We start from the raw sequence: 17,164 nt of genomic DNA, 5'->3' as shown, positions 1-17,164 counted from the left end.
TTCCACAGGATAGGCGCATAGCAAATGTGGTGCCAATTTTCAAAAAGGGGTGTAAAAGTGAACTAGGGAAACTATAGACCAGTAAGTTTAACTTCTGTGGTGGGAAAGATATTTGAGGGCGTTCTAAGAGATGCTATCCTGGAGTATCTCAATGTAAATAATCTTATAACACCAAATCAGCATGGGTTTATGAGGAATCGGCCTTTTCAGAGTAATCTGATCAGCTTCTATGAGGAGGTCAGTTAAAGACTGGACATGGGTAATGTAGTAGACGTGATATATCTGGACATGGGTAATGTAGTAGATGTGGTGTACCTGGACTTCTCAAAGGCTATTGATACTGTTCCACATAAAAGGTTGGTATGCAAAATGAGAATGTTGGGATTGGGGGAAAACATATGCATTTGGGTTAGCAACTGGCTCACTGATAGGAAACAGAGGGTTCTTGTTAATGGTAAATATTCAGACTGGGCCACAGTCACCAGTGGGGTGCCGCAAGGGTCAATATTAGGTCCTCTCTTGTTTAATATCTTTATTAATGACCTGGTAGAGGGTTTACAAAGCAGGGGGTCCATATTTGCAGATGATACTAAACTTTGTAGGGTAATGAATAATGAGGAGGATAGTAGAATATTACAAGGGGATCTAAGGAAACTGGAAGCATGGGCGGAGACTTGGCAAATGAAGTTTAATGTTGACAAATGGGATTTTGGTGGACAGCAAGCTTACCTTTAATGACCAGTGTCAGGCAGCTGCTGCCAAGGCAAATAAAATTATGGGATGCATCAAAAGAGGTCTAGATTCACATGACAAGAGCATAATTATTCCTCTATACAAATCACTGGTACGGCCACACTTAGAATATTGTGTGCGCAATTTTGGGCCCTGATATACAAGAACGACATAAGTGAACTTAAAGTGCAAAGACGGGCAACCAAAATGATTAGGGGAATGGGTGGACTGGAGTACAACGATAGATTGACAAACTTGGGGTTGTTCAGCTTAGAGAAAAGACGTCTACGGGGAGATCTAATAACAATGTACAAATACATGAAGGGACAATACAAAGAACTTTCTAAGGATATTTTTACTCCTAGGCCAGTGTCAGTGACAAGAGGACATCCTCTACGTCTGGAGGAGAGAAAGTTTCACCAGCAACATAGAAGGAGATTCTTCACAGTAAGAACAGCGAGGCTCTGGAACTCTCTGCCCCAGGAAGTGGTGATGGTGGATTCATTAAACAAGTTCAAAGAGGGCCTGGAAGCCTTTCTTGAAGAGAAAAATTTTACAGGTAATGTACTCTAGATTTTAAGGACACATTGATCCAGGGATTTTATATTGACTTCCAGATTTGGAGTTGGGAAGGAATGTTTTCCCCTGAAATGGGGCAATTGGCATGAGCCTCATGGGATTTTTTGCCTTCCCCTGGATCAACACTGTAGGGGATTGTAGGGTTATAGGTTGGACTTGATGGACTGATGTCTTTATCCAACCTCATCTACTATGTAACTATGTAGACCATAAATGTGTGTTGGTACAGTCTTTTGAACTAAGCCATTTATAATAAATTTAAGGCAGACATTCCTTAACTAGTTAAATTATTTACATTTCTAATATACTATTTCTCGATTCAATATGAAGGACCTTTACCTGGCCTACATGTGTACATTTGAGAGGTGCACAAACACATATAACATGTACAATTACATAGAATGCAGGGCTTTAACTTATAAGGAAAATTCTATGCAGACGCAGCTTTATACATCGCAAATAAAGCTGTGGAAGTCATTACAGTAAATGAGTATACTAGACATATACATTAGGATAAAGACATTTTACGCATCACAGTTATATATTGTATTGATTTCTTCGACAAAGGAAAAATAGCACAAGAACAGATCTATGCCTATTATCGAAATACAGTGGCTAATGTGTCACCACGGTAGATCTACTGGAGTATAAATGGTTGTAGACAATAGTCATGGGAGATAACATTTTCCTGCAAGTGATGTCAGCTAATGGGCAGAAAATAAAATATGTAAACATATATCTAACAAATAAATGGAAATATTATAATGTCCCTTTAAACTGGTGTCAAATTTGCCATATTGCTTTTTTAAGTGCCTTGTCATTTTTAGTGAATGACTTTGTTGCATACAGATGTGTCCACACTTTGTTAAGGACTCCAATTTCTCTTGAAATCAGTTTAAAACAATATCATGACATGCTAACCAAAAAAAAAAAAAAAAAATTAAGTTCATCCACCTTTACTGGGTGATCACATATTAACACAGAGGGATATGCTACCTCTTACATGCTTGACCCGATCCAGTCACATCTCATCCCCAAACTCACTGAAGTCATTACTCTGGCCCTAACCCATCTCTTCAACCTATCCCTAACCAATGGATCCTTCCCCTCTGCCTTCAAACATGCCACCCTCACACCTACACTGAAGAAACTTCCCTTGACCCATGCTCTCCAGTCAACTATCTCCCCATCTCATTGCTCCCATACGCCTCAAAACTGCTTGAACAACACATTCACTTTGAACTATCCTCCTCTCATCCAACCTGCTCTTTGACAGACTTCAGTCAGGCTTCAGACCCCGTCACTCCACTGAAACTGCCCTAACAAAAGTCACTAATGACCTTCTAACCGCCAAAGCCAAGCGCCATTACTCTGTCCTCCTCCTCCTTGGCCTTTCCTCTGCCTTTGACACAGTCGATCAGTCCCTCTTGTTAGAAACTCTCTCATCTCTTGGCATTTCAGACCTGGCCCTTTCCTGGATTTTCTCATACCTCACCAACCACAAATAAATTCTTACAAAATCAGACAATGTGATTTTCTGGATTTGTTTTCTCATTTTGTCTCTCATAGTTGAGGTCTACCTATGATGTAAATTACAGAAGACTTTCATCTTTTTAAGTGGTGGAACTTGCACTATTGGTGACTGACTAAATACTTTTTTGCCCCACTGTATGTGGACACATCTAGGCAAGAGAATGGGTGAGGAAGGACACTTCTGTAGTATGGCTAAATAAAAATAAATGTTCATCACGTTTAGCCAGGCGGCGAAAAAAAGGTTCCTTTAATTTTTATTAGTGTAAGACTCACAAGATAGTGAAGATCATTGATATAATTGTGTATGCCTTTTTGGAAATATCTAGTAACACCTCAAAATGCTTTCATTTGTTGCTGAATACTGTTCTTTGTGTTATGGACTAGAGATGCAGGAGAGTGTCCTTTTTTGATTGACAGTTTTTAGTTTTGCCCATTGTTGTATGACTGACACTTTTAAAAGAGGGCAATATTTGTGTGTGATTGTAATCCCATATCACCCCTTGCCCACACTTCACTATTGATCAGTGTATAGATGACTGCCTGCTAGCAGGTTACACTTATGCGTGCACCCCTTTATATGCAGTGGTACTTTGCATCCAGCTGGTTACAGATAACTGAGAACTGGCATTTAAAGGGGTTGGCCACTTTCAGACCAATATTGTAAAACAAATGTACAATAAAAAGATATACAATTTTCCAATATACTTTCTGTATCAGTTGCTCACGGTTTTCTAGATCTCTGCTTGCTGTCATTCATGTAGCTAGGGACAGACTTTTACAGGGTATTAATATTTATTCAGTTTTGAAAACAATTACCTCTCTACAAATGATGTATGCCAATGGTCAGAAAGTAGAAATATTAGTTCTACAGGTTGAAAGATAGATAGATAGATAGATAGATAGATAGATAGATAGATAGCTAGATAGATGATAGATAGATAGATAGATAGATAGATAGATAGATAGATAGATAGATAGAATAGTGACTGCAGCTCTAGAGGTGACAGGAGTATAAGACATGATGTACAGCAGAATAGTGACTGCAGCTCTAGATGTGACTGGAGTATAAGACATGATGTAACAGCAGAATAGTGAGTGCAGCTCTAGATGTGACTGGAGTATAAGACATGATGTAACAGCAGAATAGTGACTGCAGCTCTGGTTGTCACTGGAGTATATGACATGATGTAACAGTGGAATAGTGACTGCAGCTCTAGATGTAACTGGAGTATAAGACCTGATGTAACAGCAGAATAGTGACTGCAGCTCTGGAGGTGACTGAAATATAAGACATGATGTACAACAGAATAGTGACTGCATATATACTCCAGTCACATCCAGAGCTGCAGTCACTATTCTGCTCTTACATCATCACTTATACTCCAGTCACATCCAGAGCTGCACTCAGCAGAGCTTAGCATGCACTCAACGCTGCTACATCTCATATGTAGCAGGGTTCAGCACACACTCAGCTCTGCTGCATCTGAGGGTGTAGCAGGGCACAGCGTGCGCTCAATGCAGCTACATCTGAGATCGGACCAGAATGGAGACTGCTGTGGACCGATCTTAGACTCCGCCTCCTCCGGCAGAACCAGCATTGATTGGCCGAATGCTGTACTCTGTATGGCATTCGGACAATCAACGCTGGTCAATGCATTGCTATGGGAAAAAGTCAGCTCGCGCATATTGCAAGCTGACAGGGATCCCGACCAGATAGAGCCCAAAGAGCTGTGTGAGTAAAATTACCACCTAAATAAAGCTAATACCTAGCTAACCCTGCCTGTACATCTATCCCTGTCTCACAGTCACATAGTTCTCAGTCTCATATGACCCGGATATTAAATCCACTATTTGTATAAATTGGAGGTCACCTGATTTAGCCAGCCAATTACTTTTTCCGATTTTTTTTTCGATGCCTTGGTTGTCATAGTTCCTGTCCCACCTCCCCTGCGCAGTTATTGGTGCAAAAAAAGTGCCAGGGACGGTGGGAGGGGAATTTAATTCTTAGTGAGTTTGCCACCTGGTGTTCGACTGGAATCGAACATCTCGAATAGCCTGATATCCAATCGAACATGTACTTGAGCGAACGCTGTTCGCTCATCTCTAATAGATAGATAGATAGATAGATAGATAGATAGATAGATAGATAGATAGACAGACAAAGAGATAGATGGATAGATAGGATAGATAGATAGATAGATAGATAGATAGATAGATAGATAGATAGATAGATAGATAGATAGATAGATAACTAGATAGAAAGATAGATTAGATAGATAGATAGATAGATAACTAGATAGATAGATAGATAGATAGATAGATAGATAGATAGATAGATAGATAGATAGATAGACAAAGAGATAGATGGATAGATAGATAGGATAGATAGATAGATAGATAGATAGATAGATAGATGATAGATAGATAGAGATGATAGATAGATGTTGGATAGATAGATAGATAGATAGATAGATAGATAGATAGATAGAAAGATAGATAACTAGAAAGATAGATAGATAGATAACTAGAAAGATAGATAGATAGATAGATAGATAGATAGATAACTAGATAGAAAGATAGATAGATAGATAGATAGATAGATAGATAGATAACTAGATAGAAAAATAGATAGATAGAAAGATAGATAGATAGATAGATAGGTAGATAGATAGATAACTAGATAGAAAGATAGATAGATGTGAATATGAGTAAATAGGAAGATAGATAGAGACAGACAGATAGATAGATAGATAGATAGATAGATAGATAGATAGATAAATTAAAAAAAAACATAGGCAGTACTTCAATATTAAAAAGGGGCAATGTCAAAGGTCAATTAGGGACTTAAACTTTGAGCACGGCCTGTGATTTTTGATATTGGAGTGCTGGCTATTTTTTTAAATTTTTTAAATAGATAGATATTCAAAGAAAACTGAACTAAAGGGAGTCCATCGCCAGAACCAATCATGTCAACCAAGCCCTTCGGTGTGTCCACTTCCAAGATATAGCTGTTTTTGTCAATGTGCGAATGAGTTCTTTGGAGCAATAAAGGAGTTGACAAAGAGCTCTTTTGCATATTGAGATATAAGCCAATATCTTGACAACTGAGGCACCGATTCACATGGGAATTTGATATATCAGTGGAGCTGGGTTGATTTACGCTAAAGTAAAGTAGAGTGTATGCTCCAGGAATCTCATCATTGCTTGAAATGTTGAATAGATGTGGGTGAATAAAGGACCCCACTTTTTAATTGGACCGCAGCCTTCTTTTTGGAGAAGAAGATAGATGATGTTCTGAGATGAAGAGACCAAATTGCCCTAGAAACAAAGATACAATCTTAAGGTAACGACTAGTGTTGAGCAAATAGTATTCGATTGAATACCTCGGTCGCATAGGAATGCGAGTAATCGGCCGAACACCAAGGGATTAAATGTGAATATGTGAATGTTTTCAAGAATACACCTTTTAAAGATGGTCCCCAACATTGATGCCTTGTCCATTACATAACTTGCTCATAATTTCAAAATGGATAATTTCTTGTCCATCCAGTTTGGACCAGATAAATAGATTAATTTATTTTTTTGTGTATTTTCAATTTAATATAACAGGCCTTGGTTTACTGTTGAAAGTTACATATAAATAAGTACTTGGTGGAAAAGGGAAACTTGCCACCTTTTGGAAGATAGCCAATGTCATTTTTTTCTGAAACCTAAAGGTATAATTGGGGATTAAAGCCAAGCCAGAATATCTTCTCAAAAAGGAAGCTGTGAAAAGCAGGGTACTGGCTGGGTGTGAAGTCATAGATATGGGTCAGACGAGATACTATGACCACCATGGAGGTTGTATTTGCATATTTCTTTCCCAGAATGCTTAGCAGGATATGTCCCTGTACACCCAAAGTGGTTACATAAATCCAGGTTGAGTACAAATAAAAAAACTCCCTTATGGTCTTCTTTGGCCTTTGATAGTCAGACCATATAACTGAAAAAAGTAAATATCAAAGCTGTTTTAAAGAATATAAATGTGACATATTAGTAGTGATATCATCTGTGCCTAACATATAACCACTGAGGCCTTTGACCATACACAGAAGATTGGCAGTAGGTGAATATTGCATCTTTTTCTATTTTACCCCACCTCTAACCTCTGACCAGATTTTCCAGTTTGCCTGAAAAAACTCTTTATTATGGACACCCAAAAGGGGAGCAGCGATCAAAGTGTGAAAATGGATTTTCTGTACAGTACTAGAGAATATGTTTGACTTGGAACCTTACTAGTTGCTACTGGAATAAATTATATAAGGACATGTACAGATGTATCACTGTTTCACTGGACGTTCGGTAGCGTGATAAGAGCATCGAAAGGGTTAAAACAGAGTTTAGTGGAGAAGAAGTTGCTGTTACTTAATGTGGCCCTTTAAGTTAAATGGATATTGATTGCAGAATTGTGGCCTAATTACTATGAGCAGGCACAAGTTTTTAATTGAGTTTTCCACTTGCAAATGACTTTGGTTTCTTGCTTTGTATGTGCCATCTATAACTTTTAATCAATACATTGTTTAGTCTCTTTAGCCTCTTAGTGTGAGTTCCTTCACAAATTTGTATTAGCACAGTTGCTTATTTTTGTAGCCCTGGGTTATGCCACAACACATGTCAATTGCACAATGAGCCGAAATTGCATTAAGGGCAGGACAATAAGTACAAGTGTAAATGTTAAAGTTGCTCGAACACTGAAAATACCTTTAGGGGTGTTTGTGCTACTTGCTAGAAAATATATGCAAATAAACAGCTCTTCCAGGTGACCTTGTTTCTTTCAAGAATGCGTTTTGCATAGCAGCTATTTCAGTGGCAGCTTTATCCTTTGAGTAGTATTCTGAGGATAAGCTACAGGAATATTTCATACGGATATTTTTTTAATATTGAGATGTGACATTGTAATGAATGAACAAAACACCCAGTATAACTTCAGCTGACACTATTGTAAGAACTTTACTTTTTTAATTTTTAATTTAAAATCATGAATACATCCCAACACAGTGGAAAAAAAACCTAAAGTTTTTATTTTCATATAGGCTTTCTCTTCTGTAGTGGCTATAGAGAGTTCATTGTGTAACATTTTTATATTGAAATGCATATTTTGTAGTTTTTTTTTTTTTCTTGACCTAGTCCCATAGAGAACTGAGATTGAAATCCGTGACCTACTATATATAGACTATAGAGCCGGGTACTCATCTGATGAACACTAGACCCCTACTCCTTTGATCCTGCATGATGACCACTGTCTCTTCTCCACTGATAGATCATGGTAGAAGCAGCAGGGATTGGATCTTGTCCCTGCTGCCCACATAGGAGTAGCGTGGCAATGAATGCTACTGTGATCTGTCAGTACATAAGGGACAGCTGGAATATCAGTCTTTATCCTGACCATTGTGAAGAAAGAGGAGCAAGGAGGGAGAGTTTTGTGTGGGTTCCCTACATCTCCCCTGTGGGCACATGGTTGGCAAATAGGGCATTATGGAGACATTGCACTATGTGGAATAGGGAATCATACTGAGTTGATAAACTAAGGAATCTTAGACCCTGTGGGAATCATACCCTAGGTGATGATGGAGCCATTATAGTGTATGGGTGGCAGTACACTGTATGGGGGAACTAAAGGGGCATTGTAATGTGTGGGGGGAATAAGTATCATATTTTGTGCAGGCACTAATGGGGTATTATTCTGTGTGGAGACCCTAATAGGACATGAATCAATCTATGTGGAGGTCCCTAAGGGGGCAGTATACTGTGTGAGAGGTAAATTAATGTATAGGAGAACTCGGGGGATTTTATACCGTGTGGGGGGACAAATGGGGTATTATACCATGTAGAGGACACTAATGAGGCCTTATACTGTGTGTGACACTTAGAGGGCATTATTACAGTATGGGGTATACGGTGACTTGGTGGGATTGAGTGGGGTCTAAAATGGAATGGACAGGAGTGGGTGAGATTCGAGGCATGTCTTAAAATATGCAAATACTGAACATGTTCAGCTATTGTTCAGTTGAGACCTTCAACGGATAGCAAACCCAGTTTAGTGTATCATTACTAATAGAAGTTGAGTACGTTATAGAGAAATGTAACCATAAGATAAAAGGATCGGAAAACAAGTCAGTCAAATACTGGATCTTTGGAAAAGATTGGAGCTCTTTCAATTTAATGTATAGTATGATTGTTGTTTGCATTCATTTTTTAAGTGCTGGTTGGATAAAATAGACAAAATCACCCATTTCAGCCGACGTTTGTGTTATTTGAAATCTTGTTCTCTTCTAGTTTCTTACAGTTGCAGAAAATACCAAGTAGGTAAGGATTACTGAGAGGAACCACGTTCTGTTGATATACTTTGATAATGGATTCAGAGTCTGAAAATGAGGTGTAACAAAAAATAAAATGGATTTATAACTAGCTGGAGTTACTGCTCAATGACAATTACTTCCTTACTTGTAGTGAATTCTGGTACAAACATGAGTACGAACACTGTGCTATCTTATGCTATGTCTATGTTCACATCGATGTATCCCAATACTTGAGACATGTCCAGAGGTGGTGGAGATGCATCCAGATGGCCTTTTTTGGCAAGCTATAGATTATGAATTGATGATATTTCATAACTTAAATAAGATGTGCAAGGGAGTTAAAGGGGTTGGGTCTCCTTAGACACCAAAGAATAATAAGTGAAAGTCTAGGGGAGGTGAGATAAAATAACAGATAGTTATACTCATTTTGCCTGTATTCTCCTTGGCGTCCAGTGGTCCCTCGTCATACTCTTCAGGCATTTTCTGCACCTCTGGCCGGGTCAAAGTGTCATGACGTTGACGTGTTCCACAATATCGCCGAGGCCCAATCACAGGTCTCAGCTGTGGCCCTGGTAGCAGCGATATCAGCCAAAGGCTGAAAGAGGCCTGAAGAGGATGATGGACTGTCGCACACAACAAAGATCTCCAGGATAGGTGAGGCATGATGAATATAACTGGTGGTTATTTTTTCTCACAGTTTCTAAGGTCACATTTCTTTTTTTAAGTATTTTTTGGGCTGTGCTTGGCTCCTCATTATGGTGATGGAACTAACAGTCATATCATCAATATTACTGTCCATTTTCTCGCTGAATGGAGTGCTGTCTGGTTTCAGATTTGTTATAGAGTATTCAATTTTTATGTTTCTTTTGTTCAGGATTTTGAGTTCTATCTGACCAAATATCTTAATACATTTAGAGAAATGATATATTAAATTTTGCTCATTGCTCATTTATTATTAAAACATGTTTGCATTGCACAGTATAAACTATGTGAATTGAAACGGTTCTTTATGTCTTGATACAGTGATGTTCCCCAGTTTTGTAGATAAAGGCAGTACAGGAGAATTTCAGCATGGACACACATACAAACTGAGTAAGAAGAGTACACTTTACTTAATCCGGTTGCAATTTAACAAACACATACAGTATACATGAACGGTATAAAAACTAAGCTGAATACTATTCAGTTTAACCGAGAGTAGTACTTAAAACTCAGTGACATTTCCCAAAAATGGTCATCAAAAATTCCTCAGCTTTTCTCAGTAAACATTAGTGTTGGACAAATGTAAGTTTAAATTAAAAAAGAAAAAGTCTTTTACTGTTTTCACAAGTATTTTCAGTCTTAAATCACTTTTGACCCAGGAAGAATCAGAACTGGCCATTCCTTTTGGCCAATTTCTCCAACAGTTCTTTAATAAGAAAATTTTCAGCATCAGTGTCATTGTAAATACTGTCTGCTAGAAATGTGTATGTCTGTAATCCATAAAGTCATGTATGATAGAACAACAAAAAAAGGACGCACAGAATAAATTCCTTTGGCAAACATGAGAAATTTGATGCAAATATTAAGAAAAGGCAAGGATAATCATAGATAGCTGATGCTGTAAATTAAACATGATATTCAGAGCCTTGGAATTCTACATACAGAAGGTACATTGATGCATCTCAGAGTTCATATTGTTGACAGAGGTATTAATTGAAAAACAGAAAAACAGAGGCTTCAATGCAGATAGAAATCTCCAACTTTGGCAAAATTCTGAAGACAAGTAAATATCCTTCTTCTAGAAGAGTTTGCAGCAATGTAATGGCAAGATGCTTGAGCAAGATGCGTAAACGCCAGAAACACATCGAGGTTTCAAGAAAAAGTGCCTTGCGCTTTTTTTCAAATTTTTGAACAAATTTTCTATGTGTTTTTTATTTTTTTGTCTGCAGAAATCCCCCAGGAAAACAAGGAATATTTATCTTTATTTCTATGTTTTATATTGGAATACAAATATGTTCCATTCGAGGTCAAGTATGTGATTCTCAGTTTTACATTGTAAGTGCTTCAACTTTTGACCCAATGTAAGGGACCTGTAATAATTGTAGAATCACAACGCCTATGTGACCACCCAAAGGCTAAGAGAATTGTTTGTTGGTTTCCAATCTATATATCTCAATTCCCAGGACAATGCCAAAAAAGCACAAAAAACGCTAATAGTCATGCCTGTTTCTGGTGAAATAAATATCAAGGGATTGACTTTGGCTGATTCTTAGATCATGAGAGGTTAGGGGAATCATCTGGAACTATTTATTACATAAAGGTCCAGCCTTGTAAAGTTGGGATGTAATATTAAAATCTTTCACGGGAAGATAACTTGCGACATATAAATTACCTCTAGAGGGATGAACATCTTGTGTTTGTAAAACTATTTGCTAAGAAACAGTTTTCTTTAAAATAAATGTATTTTATTCTGGTCGGAGAGCACATTTATAGGTAGAGATTTTAATAAGTGAATAATCGTTTCTACAAAGTCATAATATCATTACAATTTAGGGTTCATCTAGTTCAACAGGGCTCTCAAGGCTACCGAGATCCAGTTCTTAGCCTTCAAGTTTTTTGACTAAACTTTAGAATGTTTAATAATTTGATAAAATGAGTAGGGGTACAGTAAATGTCCCTTATACCTAAATAAGATGATACCTTTACTAGATCTGTATTCTACTGGCACTTTAACCTTGGAGACCAGGTCTTGTAAAGGTTATGGAAGAAAAAAAACTTACATAAATTTAGATCTGTTACAGAATAACAGCATACCATAATGTATTCAACCAACCTCTAGCTGTAATACTTCTTTAGTGAACATCATTGACTAATAATGCTTTGCCATGTAGAATTTTGATCATTCACGTTGTACCTAGAAACAGTTTCAATGATTTTCGGACAAAGCTTGAAATGTTTTGTGGTTCCCTGTAATACTGTCACTTGTGTACATCAAAATATGATTTATCATTCATTCGAGTGGAAACAAACACTTACAATGCTACAAATCTACTACTGCTGAACATATAAAACCAATTGTATCTTGTCCAATAATCTGACTGGTATTCTGGCCCCTATATGTAATAATTATGTAAGCCCTGGAAAAATATGGATCATTCTTTATTATAATATACTGTTTAGATGAGCAACCTTATATATTTCTGCTGCTATATAAGATCTCTATGGGCAGGAAGGAGTGGGACTGGATTGCCAAAGTATGTTTTTTCTTACTATCATAATGCGACTTCTCTGTAATATGATTTTTTTTTCAAGAGCTCCATATTCTATGGCTTACAATTTAGCAGACTTTTATGCAGTTTTGTCATATGTGCAAAATTGGCAGTTGTAACATTTTGCAAAACTCTATTAATACTTTTTCTGTTTGGCAACCATGCCATTTAACTGACCAGCCCTATAAGGCCATCCCAAGATAATGACGTTATTTCATTGACTTCAGCACTTATGGTGGTACAGTTTTGCCAAGATCATATTTCTCAGCACTGAAGAATTAAAATAAGAATATCATTATACACCAATGTAGTGTTTGGGTGGGGAAAGTGCATGACTGCTTTTATACAAATAGTACAAAAGACAAAAAGGGAAAAAAAGAACAATGTATACAGAGTGCTTTAAGCATGCAACACCAGGATAATACTACATCTAGCAGGTAGTCATAAAATGGTCATGTTTCGGTGTCTGTGTTGCAAAAATGTGCATTAAAGCTAAAATAAAGAAAAGAACTAGACAGCGGTTTGTCATCCTGCTTACAGTTTGATGGGACTGCAACAAGATACCAGGAGTACACAACCATCAATACAACACTGTCCACCTAATGGGACTCCATATTTACAGATGAATCTGCCATGCGTAGTCTTCTCCAAAAAATACCTAGGTGTGATTTGTAAATTGAAAAGAAAGAAATGTTCATTATTTTTCTTTGCAAGCAATAGTTACTGGAATATTAAGACACTATCTTTGGAGATATCCAAGTACTTCATTCCATAAACCAAAATAAAAAGGGAAAAAGGAAAGGGATAAGTGACTGCGTGTTATTCACTTTGTCTGTTCGTAGTCCTTTTCAGGGAAGTTTCACCAATAAGTGAAAATAAAAAAGCACCTAGTGTTTTGTAGTTTTCTTTTTCTCTGTTCGATAAAAAAGAATATATATCTAGATTTTATATATATATATTTATATATATATAGATATATAACATACATATACATTTTCATATATGTACGTATATATATAAATATGGAGCCGTTCATCTGTGAAATCTGAAGTTCATTTGTCCATTTGGAAGCTATTCCACAGCAGAGAAAGGAATGTTTTTATGGAGATTAGGGTTTTGACTGTGCCGATTTCGGCTGCGTACAGAGGAGAACATCATGTTACATCCGAAAACTTTGCATTTATGCATCTCCCTTAAATGCACTGTCTTGTAATGAACCCTCAGGGTTCCTTTGTTACTGTACATTTTGTGGCAAATGTTGCACATTATTCCACCATTGCTCATGGCAAAGTTGTTGTATAAGGAAGATTCTGTCACATCATTGCCTTTTCCCATGAGCGGGGCAGAGACATTAGCCTTATGAGAGGACTCCTCACTATCACTGGAACCATCAATGTCATCAAGGAGGATACCTTCATCACTGCCTATATCAGACTCTTGAGAAGAATGGATACTGCTGCTAGACTGGACACTGGAGGCTGTACTCAAGTCTAAGACCATGTAGTCATCTGCCAGGCTCCGCCCATATCCATTGATGTGGGAATCTTCTGTACCAACTGGCGAGGTGGTGTCCTCTCTAACATCCAGGCCCATGGAATGTTGACCGCCATAGATTTTTGCCAAGATTTCATCTCGGAGGTTGGGCTGAGAGGAGTCCAGCCCCATCTCATCCAGTTCTTTGGTCAACAGTTTGCGGTGTAGGTTAATATTGGCACTGTGTCTAAAAAAAGGAATAATAATAACAACATTAAAACAAATTTAGACAAACACAATGATTCTGATTATTATATGATTATTAATGTAACCATTAAAACATGTTACATATTATCAATAAATATTTTCTGAAACATTTTTGTTTTAATTTTAGTTTATTTTTCCTTTGTTTTATTTTCTTAAATGTTGACATTGTTGAAATACATGACTATTATTCAAACACATGCAATAGTACGCATGCAAACAAAACATGCCATGAAAAAGAGTAGTTAACTAATTCGATACTTTACAATATGCACAGCCTGAAACACATGAATATAGAATATATATAATATATATGCTTACACTATAATGTACATAGACCTGTAGTGTTGTGCCCAACTGGATACTTGACCACGTAGTATTCAGAAGGGGTTATTTGTCACGTTGAAAAAGTGCATTATTTATATTTTGTGACATCTGACAGATTTGTGTGTGGTTGGATAATGTGTCACAATGAAGTATATTTACAATTAAGTATATACTGTGTTATAGCTATCATCTGACAGCATATGATCAGATTTTTCACCATAAATCTGTGTTTTTGGTCCTTCATTGTACTCTATACACACACACATGAGCTGTGAGGAACCCTGCAGCTACATCCATTTCAGAGAGGAATCCTCAAATGTTCCCACTGCTGGTACAAGAGTTGTGTAATCACAACTCGTAAAGGTGAGCAATACTCATGCCGTACCTAATTGTTGTAATACAGACAGTGGCGTAACTAGGAATGGAGTGGCCGAAAAGACCCCCGAGTATAATGATAGCAGCGGTAGCAGCTGTCACTGGGCCCCTAATGTCCCGGGCCCTGTGGCAGCTGCCTCCGCTGCTATGGCGGTAGTTACGCCACTGAATACAGATCTACACTATGGGCCACTTGGTATCTTCTTTTTGTTTTTAAGAGTCACTCCATAAAGGGGTTGTCCAAGTAATTATTTTTTCTGATGACTATATGTGAATGAGAGATGCTATACTTACATAGCCTCTATAAAATATATAGCATTTAATGTAAACAGGGAAGAGGTCATGTCACTTATATGGGTGCCACAGCTTCTTCAAACAGTTGATCAGCGGGGTCCTGGGGGTTGAACTGTTACTGATCTCTTATTGATAATCTGCTATAAGTAAAGGTCATGAATAAAAATGAAATGGACAAGCTCTTTAAATATCTTGCCCTGGTCACTATTATATTTTGGAATACTCATATCTTGTTTTAGAAAACTGGAGAAAATGTATCTTTTAATAAAGCTACTAAATATACGACACTAATATTGCAAAATAATAATAATAACAATAATAATAAGAAGAAGAATTATTATTAGTATTACTATTATTATTATTAGGCATCAAAATAGAAATTTTCAACAAAAAAAACTAAAAAAGGTTTAAGAGTTCAGAATAAATTAATGCTCGCAAAAAAGGACTCAAAATTTCCCAGATGGACAAAGACTTTTACAAAGATGGTATGTGAAAATGCAGTCTGTAATTGCTCCATTAGGAAAGGGGTATCTCCTTCATTCTGTTCTCTTTCAGTAAAAAACAAAAACCAATCTAATTAGAATGTGTAGACGTCTTCGGTTTCTGTCAGGCCAAACTGAATGCACAAATGTGCAGGAAGATGTGTAGAGCAGTGTCCCTCTCCCTCTGTCAGCACTAACACCAGCTCTGTTAATATAATTACATTGACTTTTATTCAATTAAGTGCCATCTCTTGCTTAAAGAGAAGGAGAAGAAGAAAAAAAGGACGACTTGTCAATTGATTCAGGTGTAACACAATAATAAAGATGAACTCATGGCAGTGCATTAGCTTTGCACCTCATAACTTTGTAACAAGAGTTCATTCATAGACGTCGATTTCCATTATGCCACCTCAGTTGAAAAAGAATTGATTCCTGCAGCTCTTGTCACTCTTTAATCTATTGCACTTTTGTTTAATAACCTAACACTACACTGTATGTGCAAAATAATGAAACTTCCAACAAACCAACTGGGCTTTCCTCATCCATACAAGCTGTTTCCCCAATAGTTGGGGCCCATCCGGGTCATTTTTACTGATCTTAGTTGTATGCTACAGGAAGCAAGGAATATAAGTTACCTAAAGATATTATAATATGGGGATCAATAGGAGAAATATTTGGTTTCTATAAGCACATTATATTAATTACATTTTATAACAAGTGAAAGTTAATATAATAGCTGGGGTATCAATATCTCATACTATAAATACCCATCCCTGGGTACAAAAATGTAATTATTAGTCACTGTACAGACAAAATGTCAGCATCATAAAAATCTGTAACACTGCACCCTAAATAATGGACTCCTAAATATTCATGGAATAGAAAGAAGTAATGTAGAAATAGCAAGACCTTTGGGATACGTGAATAAGAGTCCAGTAGCAAAGGACTCTAGAGGACACAATTTCATACTACGCAGATGAAGGCATATATATACTACAATCTGTTATTCCATTTCAGAAGAGTTTTTAGAGGATTTATGCTGAGTTCATACAGAGATTTTTGGAGCGGATTATGATGCGGCAGCCACCTCAGAATCCACCTCCAAAAAGCCTCCCGCGGCTAGCCACGACTGGAAGCTGGTGCAGTGCATCGGTATCTAGTCACGGCATTCCGCTCCAGATTAGGCCCACATGAATGGGCCTAGTTGGGAGGGAGTGTCGCGCCCCTGAAAATTCAAGATAGGGCAGCTCGCATTTTTTTCCCGCCAGCAGGAAAAAACACTAGCGGAAAAAAGAAGTGAATGGCTCCCATTGAAGTCAATGGGAAGCGTTTTTTGGAGCTGGATTCTGAGACGGATTTCGCGTCAAAATCCGGACCAAAAAACTCACTGTGAACTTACCTTGAAAGAACCAAGGACTTTCTGCCTTCTCCATATTTCATATATGTTTAAGTGTTATGGGCCACACCAGCCCATTTCATCAACCAATTATCTTAAGTGTACAAGAAACCTCCTCAC

General features: G+C 37.4%; 1 protein-coding gene across 4 annotated transcripts in view; it reads right to left on the bottom strand.

Moving 5' to 3' along the window:
* Positions 1 to 13,462: 13,462 nt before the first annotated feature.
* BNC2 (basonuclin zinc finger protein 2) overlaps positions 13,463 to 17,164 on the bottom strand; it is a 464,979-nt gene continuing 461,277 nt past the window's right edge. For 3 of the 4 annotated variants that reach the window (XM_075279932.1, XM_075279955.1, XM_075279940.1), the window contains one exon: positions 13,463 to 14,153. In XM_075279932.1, the coding sequence (XP_075136033.1) occupies positions 13,505 to 14,153 (649 nt within the window). In that variant the 3' untranslated portion in view covers positions 13,463 to 13,504. The remainder of the gene's footprint in view (positions 14,154 to 17,164) is intronic. The other variant, XM_075279948.1, reaches the window with a different exon arrangement.

This window comes from Leptodactylus fuscus, chromosome 1 (assembly GCF_031893055.1).
Source record: "Leptodactylus fuscus isolate aLepFus1 chromosome 1, aLepFus1.hap2, whole genome shotgun sequence".
Taxonomy (NCBI): domain Eukaryota; kingdom Metazoa; phylum Chordata; class Amphibia; order Anura; family Leptodactylidae; genus Leptodactylus; species Leptodactylus fuscus.
This window is presented reverse-complemented; position numbering and strand designations above follow the sequence as displayed.